Source organism: Harpia harpyja, chromosome 6 (assembly GCF_026419915.1).
Source record: "Harpia harpyja isolate bHarHar1 chromosome 6, bHarHar1 primary haplotype, whole genome shotgun sequence".
Lineage (NCBI taxonomy): Eukaryota > Metazoa > Chordata > Aves > Accipitriformes > Accipitridae > Harpia > Harpia harpyja.
The window spans coordinates 24,711,915-24,736,679 of NC_068945.1; the positions used below are offsets into that span (position 1 = coordinate 24,711,915).

The following is a 24,765-nucleotide window of genomic DNA, read 5'->3' on the forward strand; positions in this document are numbered from 1 at the left end:
CTGGAACTTTAAATAAGAAAAACGTTTCTAATGCTCTAATAGAAGAGGGAAGTCGAAGTGTTGGGATTGCGTAGATCTAAGGCCCCCCTTTTTGGAGGAAAGCTTTTCTTATTCAAAACAGCATCACAATGGGCTTCACATTGAGCCTTGCCACATCCCCATCTGAGTAGCAGCCATTCATCAGGCTGGCTGGCCTATCAATGACATTTCTCCCATCAGGGCTTCTATAAAATGATGCTTTTTCCCATGAAACATCCGCAAACATTTTGACGGGTCTGGCTTTGCCCTGCTGGATTACGGAGTGTCCCTCTCTCCCGCTCGACCCACTCCCCCCCTCCCAACCCCCCAACTATCTGCCTCTGCCCTTCCTCCCCACCCCCTCGCCGCCACCCTGCTCCCTCTCCCCCGCGCATCTCTGAGACAGGGGCTCTCCACACCCCGGGACCTTGGGGCTCCCGTCCCGTCCATGGGAAGAGCATGCATTGCGGGTTGCTGGAGGAACCCGATATGGACTCCACAGGTAAGTCGTGTGTCCCCCCCCCTGCACACCAGGCAGGACTTTTCAACTTGACCGTGGCGGCCGGCGGCAGCCGGGGGATGGCGGGGGGGGGTGGTGGTGGGGGTGGGCTGGGGTTGGGGGGGGCCGCCCGCCCGCTTTACCGGCCTCGCAGGCAAATGAGCCCGGGCGTGTGCGGGGGAGCGGGGTGCGGGGGGGGGCCGCGGAGGGGGAGCTCTCGCTCCTGGGCTGGAGCCCTGCGGTTGCACTTTGCAGATACGATGGAGCAGAGGGTGGGTTCCCCCCCCACCCCTCCTTTTTTTTTTTTTTTTTTCCCTTTTTCTCCTCCATAGGCTGCCGGCCGGCGAACTAATCTCCTCTCCGCTTCTAGTTTTAGGCGCTCGCTTAGGTTTGAGCCGAGCCTTTCAGAGGGGCGAGAAAACGAGGCTTATTAGGGAAGATGGGTGGTGGGTTAGGGCGAGCCCAGCACCGAGGTCGTCTTGTCCCGCAGGCAGAGCCGGGGCCGGGCTGCTTTGGAGGGCAGGGAGTTCGGGGAAGGGCTGGGTGCCTCTCTCCCCCCGCACCCCCAAACGATGACTTGTCCGGTCCGGTAACCAGACGGGGAAAAGGCGGCTGCAGTCCCACCAGCCAACGCCGCAAGCGGGGAGAAGCCCCGGCGGGAGGCGAGGGGGACGGGCGGAGCGGAGGGGCCGCTCGCCCCGAGGGCCGCAGTCCTCGCCCCGACACCCGACGGCCGCCTCTTGCCGCCCGGCCCGGCCCGGGACGCGGGGCGGCAGGACGCCGGTTCTCCCCGGGGGGGGGGGGGGGATAGGGCCCAGGCCTAGGTCTTCCCAGGGCGGCTGTCAGCCGGCCGGCTCCCGAAGCCGCGGCCCCTTCTCTCCCGCTCTCTGCCGCCGGCCGTGCCCGCGCTCCCCCCCCCCCCCAAACCCGGTTTCCACCGGCCGCAGCGGCCGCGCTGTGTCCTGAGCGCAGGCAGCGGAGGGCAGGCAGCCGCCACAATCACCTCGACGCTTTTCATTTATTTTAGTAGCACCGGAAAACATCCCTTCCTCCCCTCCCGCCCTCCCCCGCCCAGGCGTTTCCCAGCCGGACGGGTCTCAGCCCGGGGACGGCTCCTGACCTGCCCCGTCCCCTCCCGCGGCCGCTGTGCCCGGCCGGGGAGCCGGGAGCCGGGAGGCGGGAGCCGGGCTGCCCCAGCCCCGCCGGAGCCCGCAGCGCGATCGGGTCCCGTCCGCGTCCCGGCGCTTCCCCGGGGAGTCCGCGGCTCCGTCCCGGCTCCCGCGGGGTCGCCCGGAGCCGTGCCGGTGTGAACTGGTGCCGGTGTGAACTGGTGCCGGTGTGAACAACTGGTGCCGGTGGGGACGGGGCTAAGGGGCGGCGGGGCAGGGCAACCCCGACCTCGGAGCCGCTGCGCTCCCCGACGCCCCGAGGCCGTCCAAGGGTTTTCTCACCCCCAGCGCGACAAGAAGGGCGTTTTGTAAAATTTAAATATTGATTTTAAAAGAGAAAAAAAAAAAAAGAGAAGGGGAGGGGAGGGCATGCTGCCCGGGGGCTCTTCTCGGCTGTGCCCGCTGCGGTCCCGGGCGGGCTCGGCCCCTCGCCGGCTACCGGCGACACCAGCCGGGTTTGGGCAACTTTTACTGGCGAGTCCCCGGGACAAAACCCGGGGTGGGGGGTGTGGGGGGTCGTTCCGGGGAGAAAGTGCTCGGCGGGGAATGAATCGTTGTGTTCAGGTCCGAGCGTGTGCAGGAGTGACTAGGGTGTAAAAGAAAGTTGCACTTCGGTCCGGCGGCCCCGCCGAGACGGAGTTACGGGCACCGCTGGCAACTTCTCGTTGTCGCGAGTAACGGGTCTTTAGGGAAAGAAAAAAAGCAAGCCAAAAAAAGCCCCGCGTTTTCTATCCCTGCATTCAAAATTGTCCATCCTCGGGCTGAGCCTCCGTACTATTCGTTCCTTAAATTCAGTATGGTTATAATAAATGGCAGCATGATTGATTAAGATAATATTAATCAGAAAACACTTTAGGCTTGCTAAACAGATGGCAAGAAAAGTGGAGCTTTGCAGTTGTCTCATTCAGACACCTTAACCTCCCTTTCAGAGGACTTAATCCAATTAGCTTTTCTCCTGAGTTTCAGTTGTTATGTAAAGATCCTTTTGCATTGTGGAGAAATATGGCTTCATTGGAAAAAATCGGTCATGTTTTAATTTATCCTTAACAGTTTTTCCCTAAACCAGCGGGATTAAAAAAAAAAAATCAATCAATCACCCACGGCTCTAATTTTAAGGCAGGGGAACGGTTTGGTTCCTTCCCCTTCCCCCAGCAGTGCTTCCATCGAGTCCAGCTCACGCTCCCCTAACCTGGGCAGTGACCCTCGGGGGGGGGGGGGCTGTCACCAAGCCTAAACCGATTTCTGGCCGTCTGGGGACCCGAGAAACCCCCAGCCCAGCCGCTCCCGGTCCAACACCGAGCTCCGGGGCGCTCGGCCCCGACGGCGGGGCCCGGGCACGGCGCGGCCGCCCCGGCAGCGCTGGCTTGGAGCTGGGGGGGGCAGCCCTTCTCGGGCGGTTTGCGGCACCTTTCCTCGCTCCCTCCGGCCACTGCCGTTAACTCCGTAAGGCTCCCGGCCGGCCGGCCGGCCCCAGGAGCGGCGTCTAAAGCCCGTAACTCCCCCGAGCCGGGCCGGGAGCCGGCGAGCCGCCGGGGGAAGTTTGTAGCCCCCGACGGGGTTCGCTCGCCCGCCCGCCCCTTCGCTGGGGGGCCCGGCTCTCGCGCCATACCCCCGCCGTCCCCGCAGCCTGCCTACCGGGGGGCCGGGGACCGCTGCACCGGGCCCCCCCATCTCCTCCCTCGGCAGAGCCCACCGGGGCCCGAGGGAGGGCGGCGGCGGGGTGGGTGCTCGGCCCCGGCACCCGGGGAGCCCCGGAGGGCGGCTGGGACGCGAAGGGAGGAAGACTTCGCGGGAGATCCGATCCCGAGTATTAATAACAGGTTTCCACAGCCGCAGCCCCCCCTAGTGACACCGGCCCGGTGGGTGCGAGGCGCTGCCGGCCGGGGGGGGTGCACGCCCGGGGGCGGAGAGCCCTCGACCCGGTGCCCGGCCTCCCTCTTCTCCAAATCCCCGCCGCCCCGACGGAGCTCTCCCCACGCAGGACACCCCCTTGTCCCTGCCGCCCGGCCCACGGAGCTGAGTGAGGGGACGCGTGGGGACAGGGATGTCCCGGGGGGCTGCCACCCTCCCCTTCCCCGCGGCACCCCCGGCAGAGCTGCACCGCGTCAGGGAGCAGGAGGCGAAGGAAACTTTTCTGCATGACTCAATAAATATCCCTCGTTATTTCAGTGTCGGAGCCGGGCAAAAACTCCACTGGTTTCAAAGTGCTAGGTGGATGGATGAGATCCTTGGGACGTGAAGCTGAGACTTAGGAGCGGATCCAAACCCCATTAAAATCAGCAGAAAGCCTTTCAGTGCTGTCAAGGACGTTGGGATTAGGCCCTTAAAGCTGTTTGTGTGAACCACAAAAAGCGGGTTCCAGCGCCTGAGCCGAATGGGTCGTGTTGGTGGCCAGATTTCGGTCTATATTCTTATAAATACACGGGTCTTGCGGCAGTGGTGGGTGACCTTTACTATGAGCTTGCCATTTAAAAAGGATCTAGCATATAAGCGCTCATTGAAGAGAATTAATGACTTTCACATCCCGGTTCAGTTAATGAAATTGCCAATATTGATCATAAATACTTGAATGCTAGTTGGGAAAGCAGTTGTGACGTTTCAGAACGTACGTATAATGCTGAAGCGTGCGATCCTAATTTTTGATTTTTTGAGTGGTTGATTTTGCTGCTGAAAACTGCTTTGCTTCTTGCAACACAGTTTACTAATAGATAGAGGAACTTGCTATTGGCTTTTTTTCTTACTTTCCTGGAGTACTTCTCATACTCAAGCAAAATTGTGATTTATTTTTGTTCCAGTAAATAAAAAAATTCTTTACTCTTCCAGGATTTGTGTTTATAAAGGCTCTTACCTGCTGAGCAGTTAAGATGATCCAAGGATTCTACTGAATCCTAAATTTGATATGATATGGACATGCAAAAGAAATACCACTGGTCCTTTATATAATTGAACCTGACTATTTGTCTTATGCCATTTCGTATCTTAAAGACTTCACATGTGAAAGAAATGGAACAAAACAAAACAAAAAAACCCAACCCAACAAAAATGTTTTCTTTCCTGTTGGCTGCGGAGTTCCTGCAGACAATGTTTGCGCAGTAGGGCCCGATCCTTGGCAGCTCCCTCTGCCTTCAGCAGCAGCAGAACTGGGATCTAAACACAAGTCCCAGCACCGAATCAGGTCTTCATTCCTGAGGGGCTTTTAAGAACTTTGTAAAATCCTTAGGGATTTTTTAGAGGTTTGTAAATTGGTCAAAATTACTGTGAACTAAGAAGTTCATCTTCTAAGTCTGACTCAGAGAAAAGAATGATTTTACAATTTATTTGTCTGCTAATGAATTAATTCTAAAATACTTAGGGAGGGGGAATTGCGACCTGCAGTAGAGAAAATGTTTTTAAAAGGATGGCAGGAAAAAAGAACTAAAACAAGCTTTTGCATAAGAATAGCTGGACAAGTGTAGGAAACTATTTCATTTATTTAAGTTACAGTTTACAGTCCTCAAGATTTTGTTTGGGTAAAACCCTCATTAAAGAAGGGACTCTGGATTCAGACAGATAAAACTTTTGTCTGTGAGACTGTAAAGAAACCTGTAGCCTCAGTGGGTCTGTCGCAGCTGCACCTTTACTGTAGTAAATGCCTATCGAGCAAAAGATCTTCCTGAAATTAGAAGAGACCATTTTGTGCTAAGATACTTGTGATGCTGTTTGAACTGTCCCACAGAAAGTCAGTGGTACAGTACCATGCCTCCGTCAGGGTCATAGGCTTGTCTGCTTTTAGAAAATAACGCCGGTTTTCAGCCACTGGTGCAGTGAGTGTGCAGGCAAGGAAGAAGGTTAGCGTAGCTGTAAAATCTGCAGCATCTCCCAATGTAAACACCTTTGCATTTCTCTAGCTTAATTTGCAAGTGGTTTGCAAGTTAGGACAGCCATAAGGAGGTGCATCCCCTGGGATACTATTTCTATACATAGGATTTCACCATAGCAAAATAAAGATGAAATTGTGGGATCACTGAAATCTGCGCAGTGATGAAACATCAGTACCTCTTCAGATGAAGACTTTTGAAGAGGTGGCCTTAAATACAGCCTGGGCTTGATGGTTCGTGACAATGCCTTTAGAGCAGCAGTGGGCTGTCATGTAACTAATACAAATATAAGGTCAGTCCTTTGGGGATACTTGATGTGACATTCGAGTCCAAATAATTAGCTCACAATTCGGTGAGCACTGAGGTTTGTGAATTTTCTGAGTTCACCCACTTGTCTGTTTCCCTGCAACTGTGCTGGATTTTCTATTTGTTTCATTGCGTCTGAAAATTAATACCCCGTACGATCCAACCCTGCCGGAGCCCAGCGCCCTGGCAGCCAAGGGGATTTGATTGCTAACATTCTAGTTAGGAAGATGGATAGCATAAAGGATATTTGATGGCTGAGCGATCCTATAGATAACAAGTACAGGACTGAAGACGATGTGGTGATGATTAAGCCAGTGGAGGCCCGTGTAGGTTTTTTTAATACATCTGTACTAACAACATGTTTACACACATCTTTTAGGTCCTGTAGAATTGTATATATATGTCGGAGAGTTTCTGTGAGCATTTAAAACTGTAATACAATTTGCCGTTAGAGATGGGTCCCAATCCTGCGATGGCTCCACAAGGGAAGCACCTGTTGGTCCGTGTGGTGCCTCGGGGAGGGCAGGTGCCCAGGGTTAGCTCGTAATGACCCCTCCCTACGGTTGGGAATGTGTAATAACTTAATTGCAGCTATTTTACATGCATAACTAGCAGTCCTGGCCTGTCTTCATTCCCATTTATTTTCTCCCAGGAGATTTGCAGCAAGAGCAGTTTATTGGTTATAAAATATTAGCCAAGTGTTAGAAACGGTGCTCTAAAGTCAGTGGCAGAGGCTTTCTGGGTTGCTGTAAGAGCTGGGCTTCCATTTTGTGTATATAAGTAAGTGCTGGGTTAAATACTTTTGGCCTGTTCTTCCCTTCCTGATAAACTTGAAATCAGGAAAGGTGGTGAGGGTTAAATAGAGCCTTGGCTCTCACTGCACCCTGTAAGGAAGAAAAAGCTCATTTGCAGCTTAAATTGCCTCAAGACTGAAATGCGGGGCTCAGCACTGTCTCGTTTCCTTCGCTACAGCTAAGCACTTTGTTTTCTTTTATTGGTAAGTGAACTTAATTTCTCTGAGATGGAATTTGTTACAGAAACCAAGGAGTTGATTCACAGCTATGAATGATGGGTTTGCAATTAATTAGCAGCTTATCCTGAGCATTTTTGCGCAGGATCCCAAATATTATGGTAATGGGAAACAATTTTAGATAGCTGGAACATTCTCTGAATGAGCAATTCCCTGAAACTTACAGCCCTGGGAATTAGAGGCATTAATTTCAGAGCAGCAGGCTGGGATTTCTTTGGTTTTCTAGGCCTGCTGTAGTCTGATGCTGTGGTCATCACTCTGACAAACTTCCTGCTGGAGCTTTGGGTGCTCATGAACCCCATGGCATAGACTCAAACACTTAGAAACACAAAATCCTTTCCTCTAGGGGTTTTGGTTTGCTTGCTGAGATTGTGTCTAGAAACAAGGAGATTTGCCTGGAAGTAAGGACTACAAGTCTTTAGTGTTAGAAATTATTGCCTTTTTTTTAAGCATACTGTCACTAGAAATAGAACTACTTTTTGTTGCTTACCTTCTCTTTTTTCTCTTTTTAAACTTTCACTCCTTAGAATAATGCTATCAGACTATCCTGTTTTTCTCAATGTGGCCATTTTTACTGGTTTGGCTACTTGGGGCAAGGCTTACACACGTGTTGAGTCAGGTAGAACTCGTATGAAAAATGTCTTGCATGCAAATGTAAGTTTGCAAATGAGACCCCTAAGGCCACAAAACAGGCATGAGCTTTCTGTTCTTGTGTAGGTCTGTAAATTCAGCCCCAGCTCGTGCTAAACTTGTAAAGCAATAAAATAGCAGAAATGCAGTGGCAAGGGGAATTTAAAAGTAGTGGAAAAAGCCAAATGTAGGGGTAAATACAGGTACCACTAAATGCAATGATAGAAGGGTTAACTTTTTTTTTTCCTAGAATCCTATTAATTGCTTAAACTATTTCAGAAGTGCTAAAACTACCTCAGCTGCAGCTGAGGAAGGGCAGTGTAGAGGGGGAGCCCAATTCATAAGTGGGATCTCATGAGTAGGTCATCCAATGCTGGGTGGAACCACCTGTGTCCCGCAGCCGGGTCCTCCATGATGACAGCAGTGCATGCCCAATTCAAAAGGCCTCACAGAACATCCTTTCTACAACCCATGACACTTTCCAGCACCCTGTAACAAAGGTGCAACCTGCTGCAAAAGACCAAAAGCTCCTGTGTGTCAGAGGACAAGCAGGAAAGGCTGTGTGTTTTGCTAATATTATAGGATCTTGCAGAAACAGGCCATTTGTTGATTAAAATTTATAGATGGTCATAGGAAGTAGACCCAATCCTATCCTTCAAAGGGGGAAAAAAAAAAAAATCTTCGAGAACCTGACTTGTGTGGTTCCCACCTCATCTGACATTCAGTTTAACCATGAACATGTGGCAGATGTCCTAATTAAGCAAATGAGTATTTAATGCTGTTAGCTTCTGCAGCGTAGCTTGTAGGTACCCTGCTCTTGGCTGTTACCATCTGATGCTCAGAGGAAAGTAAAATCCTTCCTGTTCCTCTACCCCCTACAAAACTTAAGCAACACGGGGAAACAAAAATTCCTGGCTGGTCCTTAAGGTGACAGTGACCTGACAGACACTGTTTAAAAAAAAAAAAAAAAAAAAAAAAAAAGTAGTGCAAGCAAATGTGGAAGTGTGTCCTGCTCCACAAGTGCTATGTGGAGTACAGCCAGGGTACAGCAGTAGCATGCCGCTCTGTGATGAGAGATGCCTGCTCCTGCGATGCGTGTTCCCTGGGTGCGTGGGCTCACGTGTTGGCTGGAGGGAATGGGCTTCTTTGCAGAGCCTCACCCACCCCTCCGCACAGCCCTTTAGCTCCAGGTCTCTCTAAGTCAGACCTGGCCGAGCAGCAGGTCGGAGATTTGCTGGCTAACACGCTTGGCACCCCAGGGTCAGCAGGAGGGGAGCCGTGCCCGGTGCTGCGTGTGAGATGGACATCCCGTTGGGGACAGACGTGGCACGAGAGCCAGACCAGGAATTCTCATGCTGAGCACGACAGGTCTGCAATGCGTGCCTCCTGTCCATAAAAGGCTGCTTCTTCTGGGTGTCTCGGGGTCAAGGGTAGAATGAGCTATATTTTAGTTATCAAGGAAAACTTGGCCTTATGAGAGGCTGTGTGCAAATGACACATTTGCGAACTGGTGCGTTGTGTTTGCACGCCAGCCTGTGGCCCAGCTGGGCCTCCTGGGTGCTCACTGCGTGACACCATAACACGCTAACTCGGAGGAGGAGCGCGTAAGAGACCTCCGAGGTCCACGGCAGAACAAGGCAGCTGCCGGGTGAGATTTACTCCGTGCCTTGTGCAGGCTGAGAGCTGAGACACCCAGCAGGACGCTCTTCTCCTCTGTAAACTGCGCCCTGTTCTGCCGTCCTCCCGAGCGCTGGCAATAATGGATCCTGCTGGTGGGATTGACTGGCTAGCACAGGTTTCCCAACGTTGGAGCTCACATTCCTCTCCTAAATGCGGAGTCACAGGGACAATACTGATGCGGGGGCCCCTCTAATGCAAACTTTTTTTTTTTTTTATTTTTTTAAATGAGTTGTGGTGGGGGCAGCAAATGGCCTCCATTGTAAGGAGGTGGGGAGAACTGGGGAGGACTGCATTTACAGAGCGGTTTAATCACATGGATGGAGCAGCGTGTTCACCTCTCCTCCTTGCTGGGTCATTTCCACTTTGAGCTCTGCAGACAGACCGTCTATTGAGCAGTTAGTATTCAGTGCTGAATATTCAATACTAGACTCTTGTTTTGGTGAGTCTTAGGCAAAAAAAGGAGGAGGAAAGAAGACTTCTCTTTTTTTCTCGTGTTCCCTCCCTGAGTTTGCTTTGCATATTGTTCAGAGGAGACTGGAGGCTTCTCAGAAAAGCCAGACTCATAGTTTTAAAAGCACTGGTCTACTTTCATAGTACTTTCTAAGGGGAGGGAAGAGACAGTGTGGAATGGACTAAATTCATACAAGGTTTATGAATCTGTAAGTCTAGGCACATCAGGACTGAGTGAAGACTTTCTGACAAACATGTTTAGGTTGTAAAATTAATGGCATGAATTGCTTGCTCTGTATACACAGATTAGTTCTGAGAGGTACCAATCTTTGTGGGAGTATGTTATGATGATTTATTAATGTCCTCTCTGCTAGTTTTGGTATGCAGATATTCTCGGAGTGCATTGAGAGCTGAAAGAATCGGCATTCTTTGTTTCTGTCTAGTTAGTGCTGTATTTGATTACAAAATGGTTGTAAATAATGTAATGGCTGCATCTTTTGACAGTAATGAGCAACAGCTAGATTTGGAGTAGATGTCCATAAAGTGAGGAAAAGTGGCCACCATGTGAGTGAATGTAGTATCTTTTTCCTTTGATTCACACTCTTCTTCAGTCAAGTGGTTGTCTCTTTCTCGCTGCTATGATTACGTCCTGACACCTGAGTTTTCTTTGCACATACGTGTCTATCTGTCTTCTCTTGTTCTTTCAGTCTGCCTGACTGGATGCTGTTTCTAATGAGAAATATTTACTGTAGTCCCATTCCTTCAGGAGCTGATCTCTTTTCTCCTGATTTAAAAAAAAAAAACAAAAAAACCCCCACCAAACCCAAACCCACTCTTCTCTATAGTTACTTTCTTTCCTCCTATCCTTTATTTCTGACCATGCCCTTTTCTTTGCCATTCATTCTTTTGTTTCCTTTCCTTTTTCATCTACTTCTCAACAACCAGCCTTCTCCTTCTTCTCTTGCCTCCCTGAGCCCCACAACCAGTGTTTCATGTATCTCCCACCCATATCTCACATCTTCTTGTTTTGTCATCTTTGTGGCCCTGTCTTACTGATGTACTACCATTTCTGTGCCAAATTGGCCTCTCTGCTGGATTCATCAGCTCCTGAGGCAGAGAGAAGCATTTTGAGGGTACTTGATGCAAACCCTGTTTCTTGTTGAGTCACAGGCTTCCTGTTCAGCCAAATGACTGCAGCCTCGTGCACTGGTGCAGTGGAGCTGAATTAAGGATTTGAGGACTCCATGCCTTCTCTGAGTGAGCTGAGGGACCATGGTAGCAGCTGGGAATGTTTAACCCAAAAGCTAGTGATCAGGGACTGCCACAGGGTATGAGCATAAGAGATGTTGTGATAGGTACCCAGAAATGAAGGCCCTGGGAGCTCTCTTGTGTGTCTCATGTTAATTCCATAGCATAAGAAGTTAATGAAATCTGGGGCAAAAAGGGCATCAAGAGACTCTGACCTTTATTCTGGGAGACAATAGGACTGGCAATAATCAAGGGTCATGTTTGCATTTCCTTGGAAGGAAACATTGCAGCTAAATCAGAGGCAATGATAGCATTTACATTGGTTCATGCAGCAGATCCTGAAGGACTGAGGATCTATAACACATCGTGTTGTGGAAGCATGAGGGTACACTTTGCTGTATGCAGAGCTGGTGCTTGGAAAGCACATGATGTGTGTGATCATCTTCCTGATGAAAAGATTGGCTGCATGTTGCACAGCCGTGTAAGTTAAGTGCACTGGGAGAGCTGAATTGGTCAGATACTGGTGCCACTAGCTTAAATGATCCTAGGTAAAAGTGAGGAAATGTCACTGCACTGAAATTGGACCAGGTGAGGTTCTCTGCTGTTAAATGAGGAATGGCCTTGATAAAGCAAAAAACAAGTGGCTATTTACTGGTCTGGTGAAACTTAATTTTCAAAATAAAACAATAGATAGCATCTGTGTGTGACTGGGTGAGGGAAAGTGCTACTCCCAATTAACGTGCATACTGAGTTGGAAATGCGATAGCAATAAGATATGTGATTCCAGAGAAGGGAAGATAGGACTTCAGAAGTCCTGTCTGATCCAGTTTAGAGGCTGCCCTAAACGCCGGAATCAATATGCAGAGGAATCTTGTATTCTAGGGTTCCTGAGGGTGCTTGATCTACATTTGGCATGCAGCTTCTTAAGAAGAATACTGTTGACAGAGTACTTCAACAAGAGTATTACATTTAGATGAACTTCTGCATAGTATGCAGGGTAACAAGAATGCAACATCTCATAAATTCCAGTTTTCCTACCCAAGTATTCTAGAGGAGTTAAAAGATGATGAACTATGGTGCTTCTTGTTATAGTAGTTTAAATACAGCATGCCATTTTTTAATATACCTTATCAAATGGGTTAGCAGAAAATCTTCAGGAGTGAAGACCTGGCTAAACAAAAAAAAAAGAGGTCTCACAGATTCAAGAGAGTAATTCTCTGCATTCTTATGATATCATGGCAAATCTCACAATGCTTTACCAGAATCACGAGTCAAAGAAAAAAGAACAAAAACATTCCTGCCAACATCTAGTAAGTGCCTTGGACCAATGTTCATTAACCCTGAAACAGTTCCAAGAGAACTGTATGCCAAGAAACAAGAACAAAAGAAAGGACTGCAACAAGAGTGCCCGACATTTTCCCCTCTTGGAAATGAAATAAAAAGTTAGATTAGCAAACAAAGCACCAAGGTATCTGGCAGCTTGTCAGGGTAGCGGCTCTACCATCTGCACCAAGGCCATGTGTCAGTGTCATCCCTGAGGAGCAGGTCTCTTGGAACAACAGAGGATGGCTATGCAGGACCAAGGAGGACACCGGCATGATTTCCTGTGGAGCTTGAAGATGTTCCTGACAGCTCGCATGCACCGACTGAAGGATATGTGCCTTGCCAGCCGATGGCACTGTATGAGGCAGCGAGGAGCAAAACCAGGCTCTGTGTGGCAGGTCCACCTCGATGGTTGAAGAGGAGCTGTTCTGTGAACTAGGAGTGTCTATGTGATGGGGTCGCCGGCGGGAAGAGTGGTATGGTCTCATAAACTTTTCATTTGACAATGGAGAGGAGGGAGATGACATCACCTATGAAAGCCTAAATCTTAGAAAATCTCCATGTGTGTGGTTAGCTGTGCCTAATAGCTGTCCCTTGTTGTGCTTGATTTTAGTTGATTTTGGTAAGTTTAATGCCCTTCATGGGAGCCAGTAGCTGCCAAGCCCTGTCATGTTACAGGCACACAGTTGTTCATAACATTGTGCAGAGGCCAGGCTAGGAGATCTTGCTCAGGTCTTGGTTTTACAGTAGATTGAGGTTTCAGAGAAAAGGTGATTTTTGTTTGCTTTCTTTCAAACAGTGCGGTCCTTGAAAAGCTTTGAATGTTCTGCTGTAACCAGCCCTCCCAGCACTCCAGCAGCATTACACTTCTCGGGTGGCAGATGTACCTATAACCAGCAGTGCTGTGCTGCAAGGTGTGTGGGAGATTCAGAACATGAATCCTCTGCTTCTAGTCAGAGCAGGTGTGATGTGCAGCAGGTACTAGAGCAGGCTTTTAATAGTTTGAGGGCCAGACATCAGGTTTATCTCCTAATCGTTACTCCTGACAGGAAGGGATAGTCTCTTTTGCCTTTAAGGGACTGTTTTAAACTAGTGATTTGTCTTCTAAGTTGGTATGACTAATTGAACCAAGACATTGAAGTGTTATAAGGTGTAGTTTTCACTTGCACCAGAGAAAATATTACATGTACTGGCTCATTTTTTTGCTTTACTTTCATTCATATGGCAGTTAGAAATTAGGTTTGCAGCATGCTAAGGGATAGTCAAAGCAGACAGACTGTTCAGACATTATGAATTTAACAGCTGTAGAGGTTAGAAGTTCTCTGTCCACAGCAGTGGTGCAACACAGAGAGCATGAACAGAGGGTTTGTTGGGTGGTGGCAAGTCTCAGACCATGTTCAGCAAGATAAGCTCTGCAGAGAAAAGCCTCAATGGATCATGCAGACCTCAGCATTTATTCTGAGCCAGACAGCAGAAGAAGCTGTCAGGGCAGTGATGGCTTTCATAAAAAAGAAAAGCTATAGAATATCATCCCATCAACTCCACTGAAAAAATTTGTGATAGATATGTTATCTGGTTAGTACCATAGGCTAGCAAACTGGAAACAGGAGGTTCCATGACCTTCAGCCAGCCTCCTGAGCTTTTGAGATACTGCTTTTACCTGCTAAATCTGCTGTTTGCAACCACTTTCCCTTGGCCTAACAGATTAGATAAGCAGCTAGGCAGTATTGCTGGCCAGCTTGGTACTGAGACACTTGGCAGAGACACTGCAGGAACTGATGAGTAACTCTTCCCTCTGAGAACGATGAACAAATAACTCAGAGGGGTGCTACGACTCCACATGCATGACAGGAGTTCCTCCTCCATCACAGGAACTGTAAAATTAAGTCTGTCATCACTTCTGAGTATTCATTTTTCCAAAAGGTCCTCCTGTGAAGCCACTGAAATTTGTTAGTCCCTTTATATTTCCATTATCTACATTTGATATACCTTTTCTCAGTTACTTTCTACTTTTTTCTACATCTACCTTTAGAAACTGGGGGGGAAAAATTACAAGAGCAACCATAAATAAAAATAAGGAGTTGGACTGTTGCAGCTGCGCCATCCAAGTTGGTACATGGCTCAGGTAGTAGTTTGGGTCCTGGCAAATCTCTAATTCTTATTCCAGAGGTAGCTCTATTTCAGTGACGAGCAAACTTCTGTGGAAGAAATGCTGGTCCCTGTGCAGAGCACTAGGTAAATTGTCATGCTTGTTGGCAAACTGCTTTAAAATGTGCAGTATAGGAGCCAATTTAGAGCTGAAGGTGTATGAGAGGGATTTCTGTGCAACTGCTAGGGCTGTGGTGAAATAAGCATATGGAGATTGTGTAGACTCTGATACTGTGATTACTACCAGCCTTAGCTATGTTTCTAGAACATGGGGACTCTCCTTTCCTATGATTTCAGTAAAAAATAGCAATTCACAATTATGCCAGTGATACGACCACATCCAGATCAGATGATATGGCATAACTGGGGAAAACCAGTGCAGTTAGTACCACTGTAGGGTAATGAGGTCAGGCAAAATGCCCCTCAGATTGGGTGACCACGGTTTCATTCTGTCTGTAAAATCTCTTAATCTCCCTTCAGGACTCTCACACATGCTCACAGGGCTGCAGCCAGTGGCTCTGGCTACGCTCACCTCCCAGCTGTGTGGCACAGCCCCTCCAGCTGCTTTTGCCATCCTGCTTGGCTGCTGAGCAGGACACTGTGGCTCTCAAAGGCCAGAAGAGGCTGTGATTACAGGTTGTGGTAATACTGCAGCAACTCTTAACCCTCCTGGCAGGACAGCAGCTGCAGAAGCTGCTGCTGGCTGTGATCAAGCCCACCTCCTCTTCCTCTCCACAGAGAGGAGCCCAGGTGGCTCTCTCGCTGCTCTTGCTATGGCCATGCACATGTGGGAGCAATGAATGCTTTCTTTTCTGGGATGCAAATATGCTAAGCCAATAACCATTATACAAACAAGAGGGAGTAATTATCCCATTAAATGTACTGGCAGTACGCAGGCACCTCTGCTGTATTCTCTCACCTCGACTGAGGCTCTGTAGGGTGTCTTCCAGGAGCAAGCCCTTCCTTCTGAAGGAGATAATGTATCAAAATAATTTGTCAAAGATACACTTAAAAAACAGTTCATGCTTCTCTTTTCTGATAGTTCATGAAAGCTGCTGCCCCTGAGCAGCTCTTGTGTGTTTGCCTCTATTTCGGGGAGTCCCAGGCCTGCCTTCCCAGCTCAGTGTTTGAAGCACCATACAAATAAAAATGTTTGTTGGTGTGAAGAGAAGAGCCTTGGTGAGGACAAGGGAAAGCCATGCAGGCCTGCGTTCTGCCAACTTTTGGAAACAAGCTCAATTTAAACTTCTGTTATTAAAAGTGTGGTGGGCACATTTAATGGAAGAGGAATACTCTCATGCTTGAGGTTCAGTGGATGTGTCAGCCTTAGCAAGATCAGGATCAAAAAGAGAAGAGGCAAAATGAGGACCAGAAATAGTTCCATAGTTCCTTCTAATCCATCTTTCATTGGGAACAATTTATTTTTTTTGCGTCATAAGTTATTCTGTCAGAAAACTGACACTGGAAAAATTACTGTAATTTGAATAACTACCTCCTTTCCCTCATGTTGGAATCCTGCAGAAGATAATACAATGGATTTGTATTCAGTGGTATACAAAATTATGTAACAAAAATTGAAAGGCTGAGGGACATAGTTGTATGCTTCATTATAATTCACTTTTGATCTTTGCGAAATTAAATAGTTGATATAATATTTAAAGGTGCATGTTCAAAATGCCATTAAATACACCTTATTTGCATTCTTTGCTAATAAGATTGTAATAGTTACCATACTGTGTCTCAGTACAGAGTTATCAGTATGTGGCTACACTACATTTTACTACTAGATATTAATTAATCTATTTATTTTGCCTGGATGTTTTTTGGCTAGCACTGATCCTTGCTCAAACCACTGTGCTGGTACAACTGAGGGTACAGTATGCTGGGGCTCCGGGTGAGAAGGAGTCCTGGAGAGCAGGCAGAGGAAATGCCTTAGGACTCGATACACTGAAAATGCAGCGAGTAAAAATACATCCGGTATGAGACAGGATGTATTTTCTTTTGCACTCACAAGCACTTCCCACTAGAAATTTGGGTTTTCTACATGTTGTGTTAATGATTCATCATTGTTATCAGGTCTGATATGCACTTCTGCTTAATCACCACCTGAACTCTCCATTATTCTGTGACTGTTCCTGATGTGAAATCCTGTCTATGAGAAGTTTGTAAGGCCCAAGCACAGTAATTTAGGCTTTAATCACATAAACCCTTCCGCAGCACGTGACTCAATGCTTGTCTAGAGCAGTGGTGTAGTATGATTGGTGTCAGGCTTGGGAGCAAGTGATGAAACCTCAGCCTAGAGACACCAGGGGTTAGCCATGGGTCTCTTCCTCCGGCTCTGCAGCCGGAATGCCTGGGAGAGGCCCCAGTGCAGCCGGGTTGTACACCCGTGTGTCGTGAGGACAAGAGCATTTGACGTGTACAAGGCTCTACCCAGTGGGTTTGTTATGCTGGGGCAGGATCTAATGGTATTAACTCTGAAAGAACTTCTAAAAGTCAGACTTAGTTTTGACTTTGTTTTGTTTGTTCTGCCTCTTTCTCTTTTCTTTGTTTTTGTTTTATTTTAGGCAGGTGCTATCATATCTGGGATCTGCGGGCTCCTGGAGGGAATATTTTAAGTTTCTGCAAAACTGTGGTTGTATTTTCTTTTAATACCTGAAGGCGTTCTTATTAATATTGGGAGTTTAAAGGCTTTGTAAAAACTTTTTTCTTTATCTAAACAGTAAAAAAATATCTACTTATTCAATGAAGGTATTTATTAGAATACTTATTTATACCCACATCACTCAGTTTCTGAGATAATACAGCCTTTAAATAGCTAGTTGTTTTTGTCGCATTTTGTCACCTGCCAAATAATTTGACAAATTTGCCATAAACTCCCTGACATTTTCACTCAAAAGAGTTAGTTTTCTTCATTCTTTGCTGCCAGACAGGTCATGTATCTTTTCAGGCTTGAAGAATTTCTATCAGCTATTTAAATGCAAGACCACAAAGACAAAGCCAGACTCAGGCTGCAACGAGTTGAACCGGGGTGATTCAGGACCAAAGGAGTTGCAGCACATAATTAAACAGTAACTGCACCCTACTCCAGAGACTTTATACCTTGCAGTGTAAACTGCCTGCTTTACCAATGAAAAAGGGGTATATGTGCAGTTTTCAGAGACAGTAAGTGAACAAGGATGGTGAAAATTGTTACCGAGTGACACTTAAAAAGTTTTTTTTCCTACTATTTAGGCAGGGAACGTGACTAAAGATGGCTGCTGCCAGTTCCCTGTTGCCGAGGGAAGAGGATGCGTCCCAGCTTCCCAGCTCTCAGTGCCGGGAGGAAAAGAAAGGGCAGAGCTGGGCATCGGTCTCTCCTTGGCGCTAATGGCAGCCGCCTTTGCTTTTACTCCCTGCAGCTGGGCTCAGAGCCAAGGGAATTATATACAGCCATGGCTGTGCGCTGAAAGGAGGAGGAGGTAGGGTAATCTTTCTCAAGGTTTCTCACACCTCTCTCTGATGTTGTCCTCAGAAGCAAGTTTCTCTTCACCTCGTAGTGATCTGTGAGGATCCAAGCTCCTGTCCCGCAGCTCGTGGTGCTAAAATGGGAGAGGAGAGAGGCTGTTAGTTCAGTTTTAGGGCAGTAAAATAAATCTGGCATGAAGCAGCCATATTGTTGTGTTGGCCTTTAGACAAGGAGGTGATACACCCCCACCCGATGCAGCTGAGCAGCTTGAGAAGAAAAAGCCTCCAAGTTAGAGTCACCGCAGGCTTGTGGGTTAGTAACTGAGCAGGAGCTGATCAGACAGCACAGGCCTCTGGCAAGTTTTAAGTTGCAGTGTCAGCAACCTTGAAGTGAATTTTGTACAAGGCTGTGTTGAATTTGATGGGAGAAGAAATATCCTGAAAAATCTACTGACAAAAAGAGTTATTTTTGCTGATTTTCAGAGAAGTACCTCAAAGGAGCGGGCTATAGGGAAGTGGCAGCGTGGTCATGAGGCTCCTTAGGCACAGGACAGTTTGATGGTGAATGAGGAAGACACATGCAGGGACATACTTGTACTGATGAAGGCAGCATCACAGCATGTTCCTGCTGTGAATACGTGGGCAAATAGGCAGAGGGAAGGGAATGGCCTGGAGCTGCCACAACCTCTCTTACGCTGCCTGAAAACCAGAAGCGCACAAAGCAACACTGCCTGGAGTCTTATGGCAGGGCCTGGAAATCAATTCTGAAGGGCTCTCAGCAGACCCCTTCTGAAGTCCTACACAGATGCCATTGCCCTTTTGTTCGTGTGGCAGTGGAGAGTGTGTGTACAGAGGAATATACACGAGTTTGTGCAACTGCCTGGGTTTAAAAAGCATTTTTTCTGCAGGATGTGTTTGGCCATGACTATTCATATATTTATTGGCATCTAGTGCTGAAATGAAGTCATACCAACTTTTACCTTCTATAAACCAGATGACCAGCTTTCACAAGATACTGGGCTTCTGCTTTCCCTTCAAGCCTGCTGCTGTGATGGGATTTTTCTGGCTGGTGGACTGCTGCCTGCCCTGTGCAGCTAGCCTGATGTGTCTGGGGGGTGGCTTATGGAAAGGAATCTGCAGCCATTTCCGTGTCTTTGAAGGTGTTTCTGGTTCTGGCAGTTTGCTGACAGTGAGGCCTGTTTCCCCTTATTTCTTGTAGATCTCTTCACTCAGTGGGGTTATTTCCTGTCATAACTTGTGGGGTTACCTTGCAGCCTTCCCACCTATCCCTTCTTTTTCTTGCTTTGACTACAGAGAGCTCTGTGAGCATACGTTCATTTCTGCCCACGTGCATGCCTTTGAAAAACAATCTTATGAGGGAGGTCAGTTTATTGTAGCAATATCCAGGGACTCCAGGCAAACTCAAGGACTCATATTTCATACTTTGTCCAAGGAAATGTATAGGAAGGTACAACTTTTGCCCTGAAGACCTGTTAACAGTAAGTTCTGCTGAGCCTGGTACCTCCTCTAAAGTAATCGGGGCATGTATGTCATAGCTTCCAGAAAGAACAGCAGAGTCAAATCAATGCAATGCTGTACCTCACCTGACTGGTGGGAATAAATCGGAAGAGGGAAGAGGGAGGACAGGAGTGGTTGAACACCCACCACTGGGTGATGAAGGTTTCAGTAGCTCAGTGGCTGCTGACTCGCTATGTTGGACTCGTACCAGTGTGGAAAATATCTCAGTAGGGCCTGGGACTCCACCAGGGTGAATGGGGTTGTAGTACTGGACTTCAGAGAGCACAGTTTGAGCCCTGCTGTAACAAAAATTCACATGAATGATTGATTTTACACACATGAAGAGTTCTTTCAAAAGCAGTGGAAATACTCAAGTACATAAGTCTGCCAGACTAAGACTCAGAAATTAATGCAATTTATGTGTTTCAGTTGCCCACATGAGATGATTTTTTCTTTTTTAAATGTATCATGTGATAGGGAGGGGAGACAATATCCTGAGGAGCTTTGTTATGTGGATGGAAGTGTTTCAGCCTCTGTCGTTTAAAACCAACCAAACAAAAAATGAAACTCAAAAGCAACAGTTAAGTTTGAAAGCAAGAAAGGACTTTCTTATTAAATAACCTCAGACTGAGCATGTTTTAATAGAAATGCTAAAGAACACCATCTGTTGAAAACCGGTTTAGTTTTATATGTTGGAACTTCATTTTTATGCAAAGAGAAACACAAAAAAAGAGCATCTTTGTTCTTTTGCAGAGAGTTGGATTGAACGATGTCTCAATGAAAGTGAAAACAAACGTTATTCCAGTCACACCTCTCTGGGGAATGTTTCTAACGATGAAAGTAAGTAACTTGTCATTCATTTAAAATGAATGTGAACATGTCCAAGTGCTAATTTCCTGCTATATAAGTTGCTACATCTTGGTGATATTTTTAGTACTCTGTAGTTTGAAGAGTCAACTCACTTGACACAACCAATAGTTTTATTAATTTTTTTTTTTCTGGAATATTTGCTATTTTGCATTACTTAAAAAGAAGTAATGCTGTCTGTTAGTTAAAACAACCAGAAGCATTTGTGTGTCACTGAGTAAAGGTTGGATGACCTCTAAAATGTGCTGTTAGTATTAGTTCATGAGTAAAACAATCTGTTTTCCTTTTCACTGGTGAACACCATGCGGTTGAAATACAGGAAAAATTGTGCTGTTTTTCAATACTATTATATGATATCATACATATAAAATCTTTCTTCTAAGAATTAAACAATCAGATTGAAAAAACCCACATATTAAATCATGATATTGTTTCCTTTTTAGTCATGGAGAGGAAAAAATTATAAACCTAGCTGATTTTAAAATAGCTATTTTTTCTTATCTCTTCTAGTTATACTAATTTTAGATCTTGACTTTTAACAACAGCAGGTAATTAAAAAGACCCCAAAATACCTTAAAATAACCTAATTTATTTTAAAATTATAAGACATTTTTTAGTTTACCATTTAGTTTTCCCTGTTTATGCAGTTTCTCTTCTACTTAATTTGCCTAAAACAAAATACTCTTCACATTCGTTTTCCTCTCTGGACTTCATATATTAGTTCATGTTACAATATATTAATGCAGACTGAATTATTTAATTCAGGAAAACTCACATTTTCATAATATTCAAGCACGTAAATTTAGAAAATGTTTTTTTAATAACGTCTTAATTGCTGAATGTCCCTTTTACATTTTTTGCATTTTAAGAGAACTACTTTATTTTGATGTTACAGTAAAATTATATGCCTTGCAGCACAGTGTTTTAGTGGATCACAGAATTTGCTATATTGGGGCCCTACTCTTATTTGTCCAGGGATCTCTTTTGAGGCAATATCTCTTCTGAAGGAGAACAGAGGTGTTAGAAACATGGTATTTATTCGTGAGTCCCAAGCTAAGAACAGTGGACAAGAATCCTTAAAGACAGACAATAAAACTTGGACAGGTTTGGGGTTTTTAATTTTTAAAAATTAAGGAATTAGAACTTAGTTTCTCTTTAAAAATAAAATTGTAGTGAGAAACAAAAAACATCTGCTTGTTAATCTGCATTTTATGAGAACCTGTGAGACTTGCGGAATTCATTTCATTCTGATGCTACTGAGAAAGTGATGGAAAGAATCTGTAATGAATGAGATGTGACTTCAGACTCTTAATAGGGTCAGAATTCAGGATTCAACCCTATTGACTTTAGTGAGCTTTTCCTTAGACTCACAGTTCAAGACAGTATTGTCAAGGTAATTATTTAGCACCACTAGCTATATTAAAAAAATGGTAATATAATTATAAGTCTCCTTCTACGTTCTGTTCTAGATCTGTTACCCTAAATAAGTTGTAGCAAAACTAGGGGTAGTTTGTTATATGTGCTTTCAGTTTAAATGCAAGCATGAGAAAACTTCCACATACCTAGGGACAGTAAGAAGTGGACTTGCGTGGGTTAGCAAGAGCAGAGCAGGTATTTCAGACAATGCCATTGAGAAGATGGGTGGTTGTTCATTGTGTTTGCTGGTACTGGAATTAAGGGGCAAGAAATGATAATGAAAGGCGGCAAATTTAGAACGGATAAAACAAATTTATAAATTAATTTATCCCACAATTTGTGTGCAGAAGACATTGTCACAGTATATAATGGAAACCCAAATGAGAATGAGTTGATTTCATCTAGCTTCCTTCTTAATAGCCAGTTCTTCCAGATGCTTCCTTTGCACTGATGCCCGCATTTCTGCAATGCAGATAAAAGAATTAATCCACCTGAAACGTCATCCTTGTTTTGGGGGGTGAGGGGGGGAATGGGAGAGGGTGAAGAGGAAGGAGTAGGAAAGAAAAATAAGCCACTTGCCCAGCAGCAAGAAGACCAATAATCTGTGAAATCCAGAACAAACTAGAAGTTTCACCTTAGAAATCATTGCAGTATGTGCTCCTTTCCAGCCCTTGAGTTCTTTCTAACATTTCTCTAACAGTGCCCACACACCAACCAAGAAATTTCCAAACCATTGTGTCACTTTGTCCAGCCTCTGTCATACATTTACAAACAGCAGGAAGCAAAATGTTTTGAGAAAACCTATGTAACCCTATTTGATTTCTTCAGAACGGTGGTCAAATTGCTGTTGTCAGTGGAGCTCCAGTTTCCATCTGTAGCCAAAAGAAGGCATCATCCATCTTTCTCCTGACTACTTTTTTTGTCTCTAAATATATTAGGTAGCTGTTGGCTGGACTCTACCAGAGAAAATGTGCGTTTGGTGGGGTTTTTTTTGTTTGGCCTTGCATCCAGTGAGGACTATGAGAATTTGCACTGTGAACTGATAATGTTCTTACTTGTTATCATGCTTGCTCTCGTGACTGTTTTTTTCCTGGGTGTTTTAGAGTTCATAGGGTTTCAGGACAAGAGTGATAGTTTTGCTGGTCTCCTTTACTACAATTGAAGTATGCTACAGAATTATACTTCAGGCCACAGGGGTCCTTTGCAATCTTCTATTCTCATCCAGACACCTCCAGGCCTCTTGAACCTGTATTACATTGTGAAGGGAAGCAATGACTCATAGCTGTGGATTCCCATGATCTCGCTGCTTCTTGGGGTGCTTCTTACCCTCTTGGAACCTTTTATGACCTCTCCCAAAACACTGCTTTTACAGTCTAATATAGAAATTCTAGGTAAATTTTATTTCGGTTTCCAGGTTTTTAAACATTTTTCCTTCCACCACTTCCACACTCTACATGTTAGTCAAAAGATCCACAGGAAAAGGGAATGATACAAACTCATATCTAATAATTACACACACACACCCCTCCCCCCCAACATTTTCTGTGTACTGTGCATTGAGCCACGTTCTCCAAATTGAAGTAGGGGTCTGGAAGAATACAATTCAAGGATTATGAAAATTTCAACTTCAGTTCCATGGGGAAGGAGTCCTGACATTACATAATGAAGTGGAAGGGTTGCTTGTCCAAATTTTCTTGCATATTTAGAAATGTGAATGTGTAGACAGTTCATACGAGATAAAAGAAAAGATTCAGACTACTTTTTCCACTTCAAAAGCGGTGTTCAAAACCCATGTTCAAACTGGCTGAAATGGAAGATTTATCCAATAGTTTCTTTTTTTTGTTTGAACTAACCTCTTATTCTTCCATTGGAAAAAAAATGTTTAAAAAAGAGCTACTTGATTTCAATGAAATTTTCCTTAGGGAAAATGACTTCTTTTTCAATCATACCTACTCAGTTAGAACTATGCTCCCATGTTTCTCAGATGGTTTTAAAAAAATCCCACTATTTTAAAAGCATGGAATACATGCTAATGAGCCTGAATCTTATTTATGGCTACATGTAAGTAAGAGACAAGGTAGCTTCTTACTATCACTTAATTTTAATTAAGGGCAAATCACTTTTCTTAAAAGTCAGAACCGGACTGCAGGGGCTGCAGAGGAAGAGGCTATTCCTCTGAAAGGTGTGGAGCTACCTGACCTAAGGGAAGGATTTTATCCATATTAAGCTACTAATAACATATTAGCTCCTCAGAGGTTCTCCAAGACACACAGAGGCAGCACTGGAAAGTACGGGGCTCTTCTATTATCGCCACAGTGGAAAGCAGAGCTTTAACTCCACTTTAGTTACGACAAACAGACTAACATCAACGTTTTAGAAAAAGGTGTACAAATGCAGGGTCTTCACTTTGTGGATGTTCCACTTACTGTGTTTAAGGCAGCATGCTTAAAGAGGTGCTGTACATAGATGCTATTGTCTTCATGTCTTGCTCCAAGAAGCAAGAAATCCCTTGAGTTGTACCTAAAAACAGACAGCAGAAGTTAGAGGATACTACTAAGAGTTCAGGGAAAGCCACAAACATATGCACAAGGTACAAACAGAACTCTACTCTGGTGGCTTTGAAACAGAATTTTGAAAGGAGAAAGACGGAGCTGTTAGCAAAGAAACTTCCATGGAGTTTGGGAAGAAAAAGATTCTCTGATATCTCTGGGAGCCAAGAAATACTATTTTTCTAGTACATTGTTGATCCCAGTTTTTAATCTTTGAAGGCCTCTTCCGTGCTGAGATTTTACTTGCAACTGTATAAGGTATTACCTGCTTTCAGCTTGGGATGAGTACCAAGTTTCCCACCTAATCAGGTACCTTGAAGATACCTTTCCTTGGAATGCTGGGAGTCCTCCTACTGGCAGTGGAGTGAGATCTGGTCTCAGCAAATGGTTTTCTCCCTGAGGTGCTGTGCAGCTGCTGTGTGTGTGAACACCTGCAGCTGTGCACCAGGAGCAGAATTTTTCCTTGTGACTTCAAGTCCTTTTGGGTTTGTCACAGAAGAATTGTCAGCTCTGTTCTTTGACAGTACCTTGAAGCGAGACTTCTTTTCAGTGTCTTTATTTCCTTTCTTTACAAAATAGATTGGATTTTAAAAGTATTGAATTTTAAAAG

At 45.5% G+C, this 24,765-nt stretch overlaps 1 protein-coding gene across 1 annotated transcript in view; it reads left to right on the top strand.

Annotated features, from left to right (window-relative positions):
• The first annotated feature begins 353 nt into the window (after window positions 1-353).
• RFX4 (regulatory factor X4) overlaps window positions 354-24,765 on the top strand; it is a 98,402-nt gene continuing 73,990 nt past the window's right edge. The window contains exons 1-2 of the mRNA XM_052790884.1: window positions 354-520; window positions 20,077-20,163. Of these exons, the coding sequence (XP_052646844.1) occupies window positions 478-520; window positions 20,077-20,163 (130 nt within the window). The 5' untranslated portion in view covers window positions 354-477. The remainder of the gene's footprint in view (window positions 521-20,076; window positions 20,164-24,765) is intronic.